A 12,277-nucleotide genomic window follows, 5' to 3' on the forward strand; every position below is an offset into this window, starting at 1 on the left:
TGCTTGTAGCATCATGGCAAGTCACACATTCACACAGTTCAGTGCAGCTCCTGCAATAGCGACTGCTACGCACACTGCATCACTCTCACAATTTCCCACAGGGGAATTGTCTCTAGTTTAACCGACAACCAAAAAAAAATTTAACCGGTTGATGTTGATTCGGTCAACCATCGGTCAAACAGTCATCGGTTAACATCCCTAGTCCACACACTCAGTCAATCAGACTCCAACCTCTCCACCATGGGCAAGACCAAAGAGCTGTCTAAGGACACCAGGGACAAAATTGTAGACCTGCACAAAGCTGGGATGGGCTACAGGACAATAGGCAAGCAGCTTGGTGAGAAGGCAACAACTGCTGGCGCAATTATTAGAAAATGGAAGAAACTCCAAGATGACGGTCAGTCTCCCTCGGTCTGGGGCTCCATGCAAGATCTTGCCTCGTGGGGTATAAATGATCATGAGAGAGGTGAGAGATCAGCCCAGAACTACATGGGAGGACCTGGTCAGTAACCTGAAGAGAGCTGGGACCACAGTCTCAAAGATTACCATTAGTAACGCACTACGCCGTCATGGATTAAAATCCTGCAGCGTGCGCAAGGTCCCCCTGCTCAAGCCAGCACATGTCCAGGCCTGTCTGAAGTTTGCCAATGACCATCTGGATGATCCAGAGGAGGCATGGGAGAAGGTCATGTGGTCAGATGAGACCAGAATAGAGCTTTTTGGTATAAACTCCACTCGCCGTGTTTGGAGGAAAAAGGAGGATGAGTACAACCCCAAGAACACCATCCCAACTGTGAAGCATGGGGGTGGAAACATCATATTTTGGGGGTGCTTTTCTGCAAAGGGGACAGGACGACTGCACCGTATTGAGGGGAGGATGGATGGGGCCATGTATCACGAGATTTTGGGCAACAACCTCCTTCCCTCAGTAAGAGCATTGAAGATGGGTCGTAGCTGGGTCTTCCAGCATGACAATGACCTGAAACGCACAGCCAGGGCAACTAAGGAGTGGCTCCGTAAGAAGCATTTCAAGGTCCTAGAGTGGTCTAGCCAGTCTCCAGACCTGAACCCAATAGAAAATCTTTGGAGGGAGCTGAAACTCTGTGTTGCCCAGCGACAGCCCCGAAACCTGAAAGCTCTGGAGAAGATCTGTATGGAGGAGTGGGCCAAAATCCCTGCTGCAGTGTGTGCAAACCTGGTCAAGAACTACAGGAAACGTCTGACCTCTGTAACAGTAAACAAAGGTTTCTGTACCAAATATTAAGTTCTGTTTTTCTATTGTATCAAATACTTATTTCATGCAATAAAATGCAAATTAATTATTTAAAAATCATACAATGTGATTTTCTGGATATTTTTTTTTAAGAGTCTGTCTCTCACAGATGAAGTGTGCCTATGATAAAAAAAAAAAATTAGACGTCTCCATTCTTTGTAAGTGGGAAAACTTGCAAAATCGGCAGTGTATCGAATGCTTATTTTCCCCGCTGTAATTATTATACATAATATACAATACCTATATTATAAACAATGTCTAAAATCTCAATTATACAATATATATCTGTAATCTAAATATCTCTAATATATCTATATCCATATATATATCAGATAGATAGATAGATAGATATAAAATGCACTGCCTAAAAGCGGAGCTTCCGATGAGTGTAAAATGTGTTGGTAAATAATCCCACATTATTTGTTTTTTAAAAAGCAAATCAAAGATGAGCACTGGATAAAAACTCGGAGTAAATTGGGCTGCACCTTTTCCGTTTGTGCCGTGGGATCTCAAAGGGCCCTTGCCCCTTCACGGGTAATTTAGAGCTCGGCATCAGTAGTTAATTGAGTACTTTATCTCCCAGTCCAAATTCCTGTAGCCAAGCACCCATGCCATGCAGTCGTAACTGCCACTCTTGGGCCTGATGCATGTAAAAAGTGCTGTAATTCCTACACCGTTCACCTGATTTGTATGTAAATACCCTTAGATTAAAGCTGAATGTCATTATTTTTTTAATTTCTACTACAACCCCGATTCCAAAAAAGTTAGGACAAAGTACAAATTGTAAATAAAAACGGAATGCAATGATGTGGAAGTTTCAAAATTCCATATTTTATTCAGAATAGAACATAGATAACATATCAAATGTTTAAACTGAGAAAATGTATCATTTAAAGAGAAAAATTAGGTGATTTTTAAATTTCATGACAACACATCTCAAAGTTGGGACAAGGCCATGTTTACCACTGTGAGACATCCCCTTTTCTCTTTACAACAGTCTGTAAACGTCTGGGGACTGAGGAGACAAGTTGCTCAAGTTTAGGGATAGGAATGTTAACCCATTCTTGTCTAATGTAGGATTCTAGTTGCTCAACTGTCTTAGGTCTTTTTTGTCGTATCTTCCGTTTTATGATGCGCCAAATGTTTTCTATGGGTGAAAGATCTGGACTGCAGGCTGGCCAGTTCAGTACCCGGACCCTTCTTCTACGCAGCCATGATGCTGTAATTGATGCAGTATGTGGTTTGGCATTGTCATGTTGGAAAATGCAAGGTCTTCCCTGAAAGAGACGTCGTCTGGATGGGAGCATATGTTGCTCTAGAACCTGGATATACCTTTCAGCATTGATGGTGTCTTTCCAGATGTGTAAGCTGCCCATGCCACACGCACTAATGCAACCCCATACCATCAGAGATGCAGGCTTCTGAACTGAGCGCTGATAACAACTTGGGTCGTCCTTCTCCTCTTTAGTCCGAATGACACGGCGTCCCTGATTTCCATAAAGAACTTCAAATTTTGATTCGTCTGACCACAGAACAGTTTTCCACTTTGCCACAGTCCATTTTAAATGAGCCTTGGCCCAGAGAAGACGTCTGCACTTCTGGATCATGTTTAGATACGGCTTCTTCTTTGAACTATAGAGTTTTAGCTGGCAACGGCGGATGGCACGGTGAATTGTGTTCACAGATAATGTTCTCTGGAAATATTCCTGAGCCCATTTTGTGATTTCCAATACAGAAGCATGCCTGTATGTGATGCAGTGCCGTCTAAGGGCCTGAAGATCACGGGCACCCAGTATGGTTTTCCGGCCTTGACCCTTACGCACAGAGATTCTTCCAGATTCTCTGAATCTTTTGATGATATTATGCGCTGTAGATGATGATCTGTTCAAACTCTTTGCAATTTTACACTGTCGAACTCCTTTCTGATATTGCTCCACTATTTGTCGGCGCAGAATTAGGGGGATTGGTGATCCTCTTCCCATCTTTACTTCTGAGAGCCGCTGCCACTCCAAGATGCTCTTTTTATACCCAGTCATGTTAATGACCGATTGCCAATTGACCTAATGAGTTGCAATTTGGTCCTCCAGCTGTTCCTTTTTTGTACCTTTAACTTTTCCAGCCTCTTATTGCCCCTGTCCCAACTTTTTTGAGATGTGTTGCTGTCATGAGATTTCAAATGAGCCAATATTTGGCATGAAATTTCAAAATGTCTCATTTTCGACATTTGATATGTTGTCTATGTTCTATTGTGAATACAATATCAGTTTTTGAGATTTGTAAATTATTGCATTCCGTTTTTATTTGCAATTTGTACTTTGTCCCAACTTTTTTGGAATCGGGGTTGTACAATAAACTGTGTTCGATAACTGAAAATAACGATAACTTTGTCGTTGTCTAAATGTTAATGATCCTGACTGTACGTCTCCGTGCAGTTTGATAGTGGTGGTCTACAGAGAGATCCTTGGACCTTATGGTTTGGTTTTTTGGTCAGACACTGTGAATTGTAGGACTTTTATACACACAGTCGGGCTACATCATACCACACTGTTATTGTTTATTTAAATAATATTGGCTGGCTTTTTTTCATGGTTGAAGACAAGTTCAGTATCATGCTAGCTGAATGGGATATATCGGCTATGCCATGAAAAAGTCAGCCAATATTATTAGAATAATGCATACACACACTCTTCATATCAGCATTCTCAAAGGCCAACGCTAGCTTACCCACGAGTCGGCGCTGTCAGCCCGGCAGTGAAGTCACCTTCTAGCATGTCTTGACAACCATGCAATATCGTAAACCATATTCAACACTCCTTCTCCACGGGGTAGAGTGATGTAGGATAAGCGATACGCTAACAATATTGCATGCTATCAAACCAAATGAATGAAACCCACTAGAAGGGAATAGAACACGTTTTTATTCCATCGAAAAAGTGTCCGGCGTATAATAATTTTAAATATAGCACACCTCTAAGAATTTTATTCCTTCCATACTTAAGGATATTTATAATATGTAATGCGGAGGGATATATAGCTATCGCTCTGTCTGTCTGTCCATCTGTAAACATTTTAGTTTCAGGAGCATAATTCAAAAACTATTTGGAATTTTTTCATGAAACCTGACAGTTAAGTGACTCGAGGACTTGTGTCTTTTGACATTTTGGGATTTCTGTGATTTAAAAAAAAAAAAAAATTTCTGTATTTCCATGGCAACCGATTCAACTTGGGGAAAATTTGGAGTGGGCTTTCATGTGGGGGCCGGTGAGATGTATGTCATCTCCTGATGACTCTTGTTATTAAAGGCAAGTGGAACTGTACTAGCATCAGTGCTCCTAAGAAGAAGTAGTTCAGAATCACTAAAAGTATAATAAAGCAACTTGACAATTTAACAAATTTCACTATATTTCCACCACAATTTTATGTGACTAATAGCCTGGGCCCGCCCATCCTAAGCGTGACGCAACACGAGGGCCTGTTGCGAACTTAGTCTGGCCAGGCAAGCTATCTACAGCTTTTCCAAGCTCCCGAAAAATCGGGAACCAATCAACTTCGAGCATCTCCAACGGCCCTGGGTAGAGGCATGTTCAAGGCACTGACGTAGTAGAACTGCGACCGGAAGCCATAGATTGTTTACAGAATCTATGCCGGAAGCGCTTCATTCACGCTTCCGCATCTATTACGCATAGATGCTGTATTGAAAGCATTCAACGGGAAGTTCTCATTGAAAACGGAGCAAAGAGCAGCCCTGGAGGTATTTATTGAAAGGAAGGACGTTTTCGCCTTGTTCCCGACCGGCTTCGGTAAGAGTTTAATCTACCAGTTAGCCCCGTCGCGTCGCATACGTCAGAGGAAAGAGTGATGTGATTAGTTTAAGCTTCGTCACAGCCTTTTCTGGCTTCGACCAGTAGCAAACTGAGGCATTTCAGGGAGGCGGGTCAACCATGGGCTCTGGGAAACGGTTGGGCTTAATATCTTGGCCAGACCAATAGCTCTTAGAGCTTTGAAGTCGCGTTAGCCAGGCTATGTGACTAAGGCCCTGTCCACACGGCAACGGATTCAGGTGAATCCGATAAAATTGTTTATCGTTTCGGCCTGGCGTCCACACGGCACCGGCGTTTTGGGTGCCCCAAAACGATATTTTTTGAGAATGGGTTCCAGAGTGGAAAAATCTGGCAACGGCGCCGTTGCGAAGTCGTCCTGGATGAGTAGAACGGATTTGTTTACAATGACGTCACAACCACATGACTAGAACAAGCAGCACTCACTCATTCACGCCGGGTAGAAGAAGGGGTTTATGCGCATGCGTCCTACTACTTCTATTGTTCTGGTGTCTCTGATGGGCCCGTCTTACAGCGCACGTAGAGGTGTGGCATGTGTATTGCATCGTTTTCAGCAAGCGTTGCGTTGCCATATGGACCTGATATTTTACTGATCCGTTGCCCATGTGGACGCGATATATTTTTTTTACCCGCTAAAAAAAAAAATCTCGTTGTCGTGTGGATGTAGCCTGAAATGATTGAGTAAATGATTTAACAATAAAAATACACGTTAATTTTTTCAGAATCCAAACTGTTGCTCATCCATGTGGAGCAGTTGTTTATTCATATATGATAAATGTTTCAATAAAATATATTTTGCAGACATTCAGACTGGGCTGTACACGCAGTGCTGCCATACTGTCATGTCCACTGATGGTCCCACATGGACCCCCTTAATATTGAACTTTCCAAAAACAGTTTGTCGGAGACTGGCCCATTTGTCAGTACATACTTTCACCTGGATACTGTAGACTTGTAACTAAAAACTTTCACGTATGTGAAAGCTTGTGTTCGTATGTATGTGGTGATTTGTGTTGTGTGCAGGTGAGGGTGCGGGTGTGTGTGCAGTGAGGAACTCGTGTTTGCTGGCCTGTGCTGTGATGCAGGACAGTCCAGACTGCCTGGTGCAGGCTCAGGCCATTGAATGCCTCCAACACTTACACATGTTCTCACCCTGCCACGTCGACCTGGCCAGTCTGGTCCCCAGCCTCTGTGTGAGTACACACACACACACACTCTTAACTATGGAAGTCCGAGTTATAATTAGGACAAGATTCAGATGACGTTCTTGATTTTGATTTTTAAAAGGAATTTTAGGCTGATGTTTCCTGTTGGCCCACAAGGTAGAACAGAACACAAACATACCGTACTGCAGTAACACCGAGCAGACAGACTTGACATGAAATTTTCCAAATGATGGGAGTCATCAGCTTCGTCTTGCTGGAAAGGGTCACAATATGAGCACTGACCATGAGATCAGTGATGTTTCAGGTTTGATGGTGGTGACCTGAAGAGATACGATTTGCTTATGGGGTGTTTTCATGATGGGTGTCCAACTTTAAAAATTCTGTGTATTCTACACACGCTGCATTTTAATAGAAATTGATTGGCTATTTTGTCCTTTATTAGAAGCACCTATAGTGTTTGTGGCTGTGCAGGTTGTGCATGATGAGTCGTTTTAAACATTGTCTATATTTAGCTTTCTCCTCAGTCAAGACAGTAGAAAAGAACGCTTCCTAGAGTGCCAAACCCTCATTTTCCACAGGGTATCTTTTTTTTTTTTTTTTAAAGTGAAGAATGGAATAAAATTGGCAAATCAAGATGTGCTAAATTGGTAGGCTCTTATCCAAAAAGATGGAGCTGTAACAAAGTAATAGAGGCGCATTAAAAAAAGAATTAGTTAAGGGGTGTGTAGACTTTTTATATCCACTTGTAGGGTATTTTTACTTGGTAGTTTATAGAAGCTAAAATATGATTGTGTGATTTTTTTTTTTTTTTTCCTTTTCCTTCCACGGCTGATTTGGATGTCTGTGAAGATTCTCAATCATCCAGGTCATAGTAAACTGTGGGTGGTAGAAATGGGCAACTGGACTTGCTTGAAGATTCTTGAAAACGTTTCACCTCTCGTCCGAAAGGCTTCCTCAGTTCTGTCTGACTAATAGGGAGTATCATATATTTATCCTCTCCTGGATCAGAATCAGAATTCTGATGACCAGCTCATCTAAGGTGTCATTGGGGCATCATGTTGGTGTGGGTCACTGGAGGCTGGGTGTGAACGGCGAGTCATTAGGGTGATCAAAGGATCGCCCGTTAGGGTGATCAATGGCAATCTGACTCCCTCTGTCCTCCTGTGAGTCACCGAAAACAGCTGGGTCCTGGCGTACACCCAGCCGTCTGGGAAGAGTGTCCAAGACCGCATTGTAGATGGTTGATAAATGATGTCTTAGACCCCCACCTCTGTTCAGTGATGGCCGTTCCAGGTTGACAAAAATGGCTTCTTTAACTCCTCGCTCATACCAACGATCCTCTCTGGCTAAAATGCGTACGTTACAATCCTGAAATGAGTGTCCTTTGTTGTTAAGATGAATGTAGACAGCCGAGTCCTGGCCTGAGGAGCTGGCTCTCCTGTGTTGAGCCAAGCGCCTGTATAGCGGTTGTTTGGTCTCACCAATATACGAGTCCGTGCAGTCCTCACTGCACTGAATTGCATACACTACGTTGTCCTGTTTGTGTCTGGGTATTCTGTCCTTAGGGTGGACCAGTTTCTGCTTCAGGGTGTTACTGGGTCTGAAATGTACCGGAATGTTGTGTTTGTAGAAGATCCTCCTGGGTTTCTCAGATAGACCAGAAATGTAGGGAATGACAATGTTCTTGCGTTTGTTCCTGTTATCATCCTTGTCAGTTATGTTCCTTTTTATGCTCTTTAGGAAAGCCCAGTTGGGATAACCGCAATTCTGAAGTGCTTTCTTGATATGATTCTGCTCCTTCTCTTTTCCCTCTAACGTTGTAGGAATGTTCTGAGCCCTGTGTTGCAAGGTCCTAATGATCCCCAATTTATGTTCCAGTGGGTGGTGAGAGTCGAAAAGTAGTACCTACTTTTCGACTCTCACCACCCACTGGAACATAAATTAGGGTGGTGAGATAAATTTATGTTCCAATGGGTGGTGAGAGTCGAAAAGTAGTACCTACTTTTCGACTCTCACCGCCCACTGGAACATAAATTGGGGATCATTAGGACCTTGCAACACAGGGCTCAGAACATTCCTACAACGTTAGAGGGAAAAGAGAAGGAGCAGAATCATATCAAGAAAGCACTTCAGAATTGCAGTTATCCCAACTGGGCTTTCCTAAAGAGCATAAAAAGGAACATAACTGACAAGGATGATAACAGGAACAAACGCAAGAACATTGTCATTCCCTACATTTCTGGTCTATCTGAGAAACCCAGGAGGATCTTCTACAAACACAACATTCCGGTACATTTCAGACCCAGTAACACCCTGAAGCAGAAACTGGTCCACCCTAAGGACAGAATACCCAGACACAAACAGGACAACGTAGTGTATGCAATTCAGTGCAGTGAGGACTGCACGGACTCGTATATTGGTGAGACCAAACAACCGCTATACAGGCGCTTGGCTCAACACAGGAGAGCCGGCTCCTCAGGCCAGGACTCGGCTGTCTACATTCATCTTAACAACAAAGGACACTCATTTCAGGATTGTAACGTACGCATTTTAGCCAGAGAGGATCGTTGGTATGAGCGAGGAGTTAAAGAAGCCATTTTTGTCAACCTGGAACGGCCATCACTGAACAGAGGTGGGGGTCTAAGACATCATTTATCAACCATCTACAATGCGGTCTTGGACACTCTTCCCAGACGGCTGGGTGTACGCCAGGACCCAGCTGTTTTCGGGGACTCACAGGAGGACAGAGGGAGTCAGATTGCCATTGATCACCCTAACGGGCGATCCTTTGATCACCCTAATGACTCGCCGTTCACACCCAGCCTCCAGTGACCCACACCAACATGATGCCCCAATGACACCTTAGATGAGCTGGTCATCAGAATTCTGATTCTGATCCAGGAGAGGATAAATATCTGATACTCCCTATTAGTCAGACAGAACTGAGGAAGCCTTTCGGATGAGAGGTGAAACATTTTCAAGAATCTTCAAGCAAGTCCAGTTGCCCATTTCTACCACCCACGGCTGATTTGGATGTGACTAAAATCCTAGAGATGCACTGGTAATATTTACATGACCCCACCTGCTCATGTAGAACTAGTTCACTATCAGTAGAGCTACGGTATATGCGCACACACACACACTCAAACTACTGACTTAATATACTGGTTTTTTTTTTTTTTTTTTTTTTGTATATATATATATATATATATATATATACACACACACACACCATGCTTATTCCACAAGTTTCCTCATGGCGTAGTTAAGTGGGGTGGAATAACTAGTTGTAATAACGAAGTCCTCGGTTTCGATATTGATTTGAGATGCCTTTCTTTGCTATGACAGTGCTATGTTTTACTCTCTCACACAGGGGATCTTGTTGGATTATTCTGTTTTGGTATGTTTCCTCGTCTTTACTGCCAGGCTACAGTTTGAAGTTCTCACCATGTGCTGTTTTTTTTTTTTTCCTCTCTCTTTTTCTTATCTTTCTCTTGCTCATGCGCTCACTGACTTGCAGTTGTTTTGCAGGCTAACACTAAACAGGCATTCTGGTATGAGCATGAACTTTTGCAGTCACACACTCCCACTGCAGGGTTAGTGCCAAGGAATAGTCAGGGTTTTTGTTTGTTTGTTTGTTTGTCTGTCTGTCTGTCTTCCTTCTTTTTTTTTTTTTTTCCCCTGCGCACACAAACACATCCAGGCCTGAGCAAAACGTTTTTTTTCTGATGTTGGAATAGCTGTCCATATAGCCATAATAACTCAAGGACAAATGCGAAATCTTGAACACAAATGAGTAAACCTCTTTATTAAAACACAATGTGCACTTTTGGCATGACAACATAAGTCACATTATAGTTCCTCATCCCCTACATGCACACGAGCAAGTCACCTGTGCCACTTGTAGTTTGTCTCTCTTCATAATTATCCCCCGCTGCCCGAAAGGCCCAAAGGGGGATTATGTTGTGGCGATTTCCATCCGTCCATCCAAGGAAAAGGTACTCACCTTCTGAAATCAACTCCTCTCACAATTTTTGGAGGAATTTCGTGTAATTTGGCAGGATTCTTTGTTATATGTCGGAAATATGCATATTGTGATTTCGTTCAATTCAGTCGCATTTTACCAGAGTTATGGCAAAGTTGCCAGCGGGGGATATTGTGCCCTCAGAGCACGCTTGTGTGTATATGAGAGGATAAGATGTAATTATGGTTTTAAGAGGGTTTGTTGTTTTGTTTGTTTGTTTTAAAATACATTTTAGGCATCCTGTAAACAGGACCCACACTGAACACCTTTGGGATAAATTGGAATGTCAACTTCCCCAGGCTTTCTCGCCTGACCAGCAGTGCCTGACCTCACTAATGCTCTTATGGCTGAATTGACAAATCCCCACAGCCACACTCCAACATCTTGTGGAAAGCTTTCTCAGAAGAATGGAGGTTATTATAACAGCAAAAGGGAGGGGGAGCTAAATCTGGAATGGGAATTTAAAAAAAAATACCAAACAAACACGTGTATTATGGTCAGGTAGTGTACATCAAAAATTAAAGGCCACGTTTCAGTTTGTCACCTGCAGTCGTGAATGTAGGGTTAGTGAGATCATTTGCCCTAGAAGAAGCCTTGGCAGTAGTCCTGCTCCCTTATACTTTAGTCTTTCTCCCTTCTGGCTTTTCTCCTGTCTGTACAGAAAGTGAGTTTTTCAGGGACTGGTTCCAGGATTATATGGATTTTGGTTACCACAGCTTGTTGGTCATATCACTGCACTACTTTTTTTTTTTTTTTTTTAACCTGATTTTCTCTGTTTGTTTGTCATTATACCCACTTCAACATGTGCTGTCAGCACATACCCTATTTTTCCAATAGTCCTTTTTTTTCCCCTCCCCAGATATCTGTATTTGTTAAATTGGGTATGTGTTTGTATACAGGTGAACCTGTGCAGTTCATACCTGTATCTACGCAGAGCGGTGGTAGCGTGTTTGCGTCAGTTAGCCCAGCGGGAGGCAGTGGAGGTGTCGGAGTATGCTGTGGCCCTGGTCAAGGAGCTGCCACGAAGAGACAACACACAACTGGGTGAGGCAGCGTCACATACCTGTTGGAACACCTGTTGGAACATCTGCTACCTCCTGTTCTGTTATGTAGTTGACTAGTTTGTCACTTGTACATAGTTTCATACACAGCAGAATTGCAATGTTTTGTGCATGAGAACACTTTAAAACTGTGGTCTGTGCACCACACACTCAAATGTGCTGCATTTACAACATGCACAACTCGGGTGGTGTCAGTGGAAAGATAAAATGCTCTAAGTAACCAAAATATTATTGTACACATTTAGCTAATGAGCCTAATATTTGCATAGTTGGATTGTTTTCATAAAACTGTAGTGAGGGGGTCTACGAAGATTTATTTTATAGTTAAAGGGGTCCCTGGCTGCAAAGTATGAAAACCCCTGCTTTAAAGGGGACATGCCGTACACCTTTCAGTTATTCTATATTATCTATTCACATTCACTGGATATGAGCAGTCGTGCCCTCCGATTGGCTACTCTGCTACTAGGCTATCAGCTCATATACCGTGAGTAGAGAAAAACAAAACGGTGGCGCGTGTTACTGAACCAACCGAGGACTCTACTCCAAAACAAAAATTAAAAAAAAGCAACGAGATATGGAATACAAGTATTTGATGATGATAATTGTATCTTTTTTTTATATTTCAATAATTATTATTATCGCATTTTTCACAAATTGCTCCTGTCATTTTGCCGGTTTGTTTACATTCTAAGCGGAAATGATTTTGTCGGACGTTTTGTGTAGTTTTTATTTATCGAATTTGCAAAAAATAAAAATGCTCTGGTTCTCAAAATCCAGTGAATGTGGATAGAATAAAACGGTTATTCCACTCAATCTCATCATACATGGCTTATAGCCAACTTGACACTACGTGTCTCATCAGTTATCAGCTCATGTACAACTTGATTTCATGGAATAACTGTTAATTTTTCCCT

At 42.5% G+C, this 12,277-nt stretch overlaps 1 protein-coding gene across 4 annotated transcripts in view; it reads left to right on the forward strand.

Moving 5' to 3' along the window:
- heatr5a (HEAT repeat containing 5a) overlaps positions 1 to 12,277 on the forward strand; it is a 175,946-nt gene that overhangs the window by 97,393 nt on the left and 66,276 nt on the right. For 3 of the 4 annotated variants that reach the window (XM_060933915.1, XM_060933916.1, XM_060933913.1), the window contains exons 21-23: positions 6,136 to 6,305; positions 9,652 to 9,678; positions 11,202 to 11,346. In XM_060933915.1, coding sequence (XP_060789898.1) covers positions 6,136 to 6,305; positions 9,652 to 9,678; positions 11,202 to 11,346 — 342 coding nt within the window. The remainder of the gene's footprint in view (positions 1 to 6,135; positions 6,306 to 9,651; positions 9,679 to 11,201; positions 11,347 to 12,277) is intronic. The other variant, XM_060933914.1, reaches the window with a different exon arrangement.

The sequence above is a fragment of the Neoarius graeffei genome, chromosome 11 (genome assembly GCF_027579695.1).
Source record: "Neoarius graeffei isolate fNeoGra1 chromosome 11, fNeoGra1.pri, whole genome shotgun sequence".
NCBI lineage: Eukaryota > Metazoa > Chordata > Actinopteri > Siluriformes > Ariidae > Neoarius > Neoarius graeffei.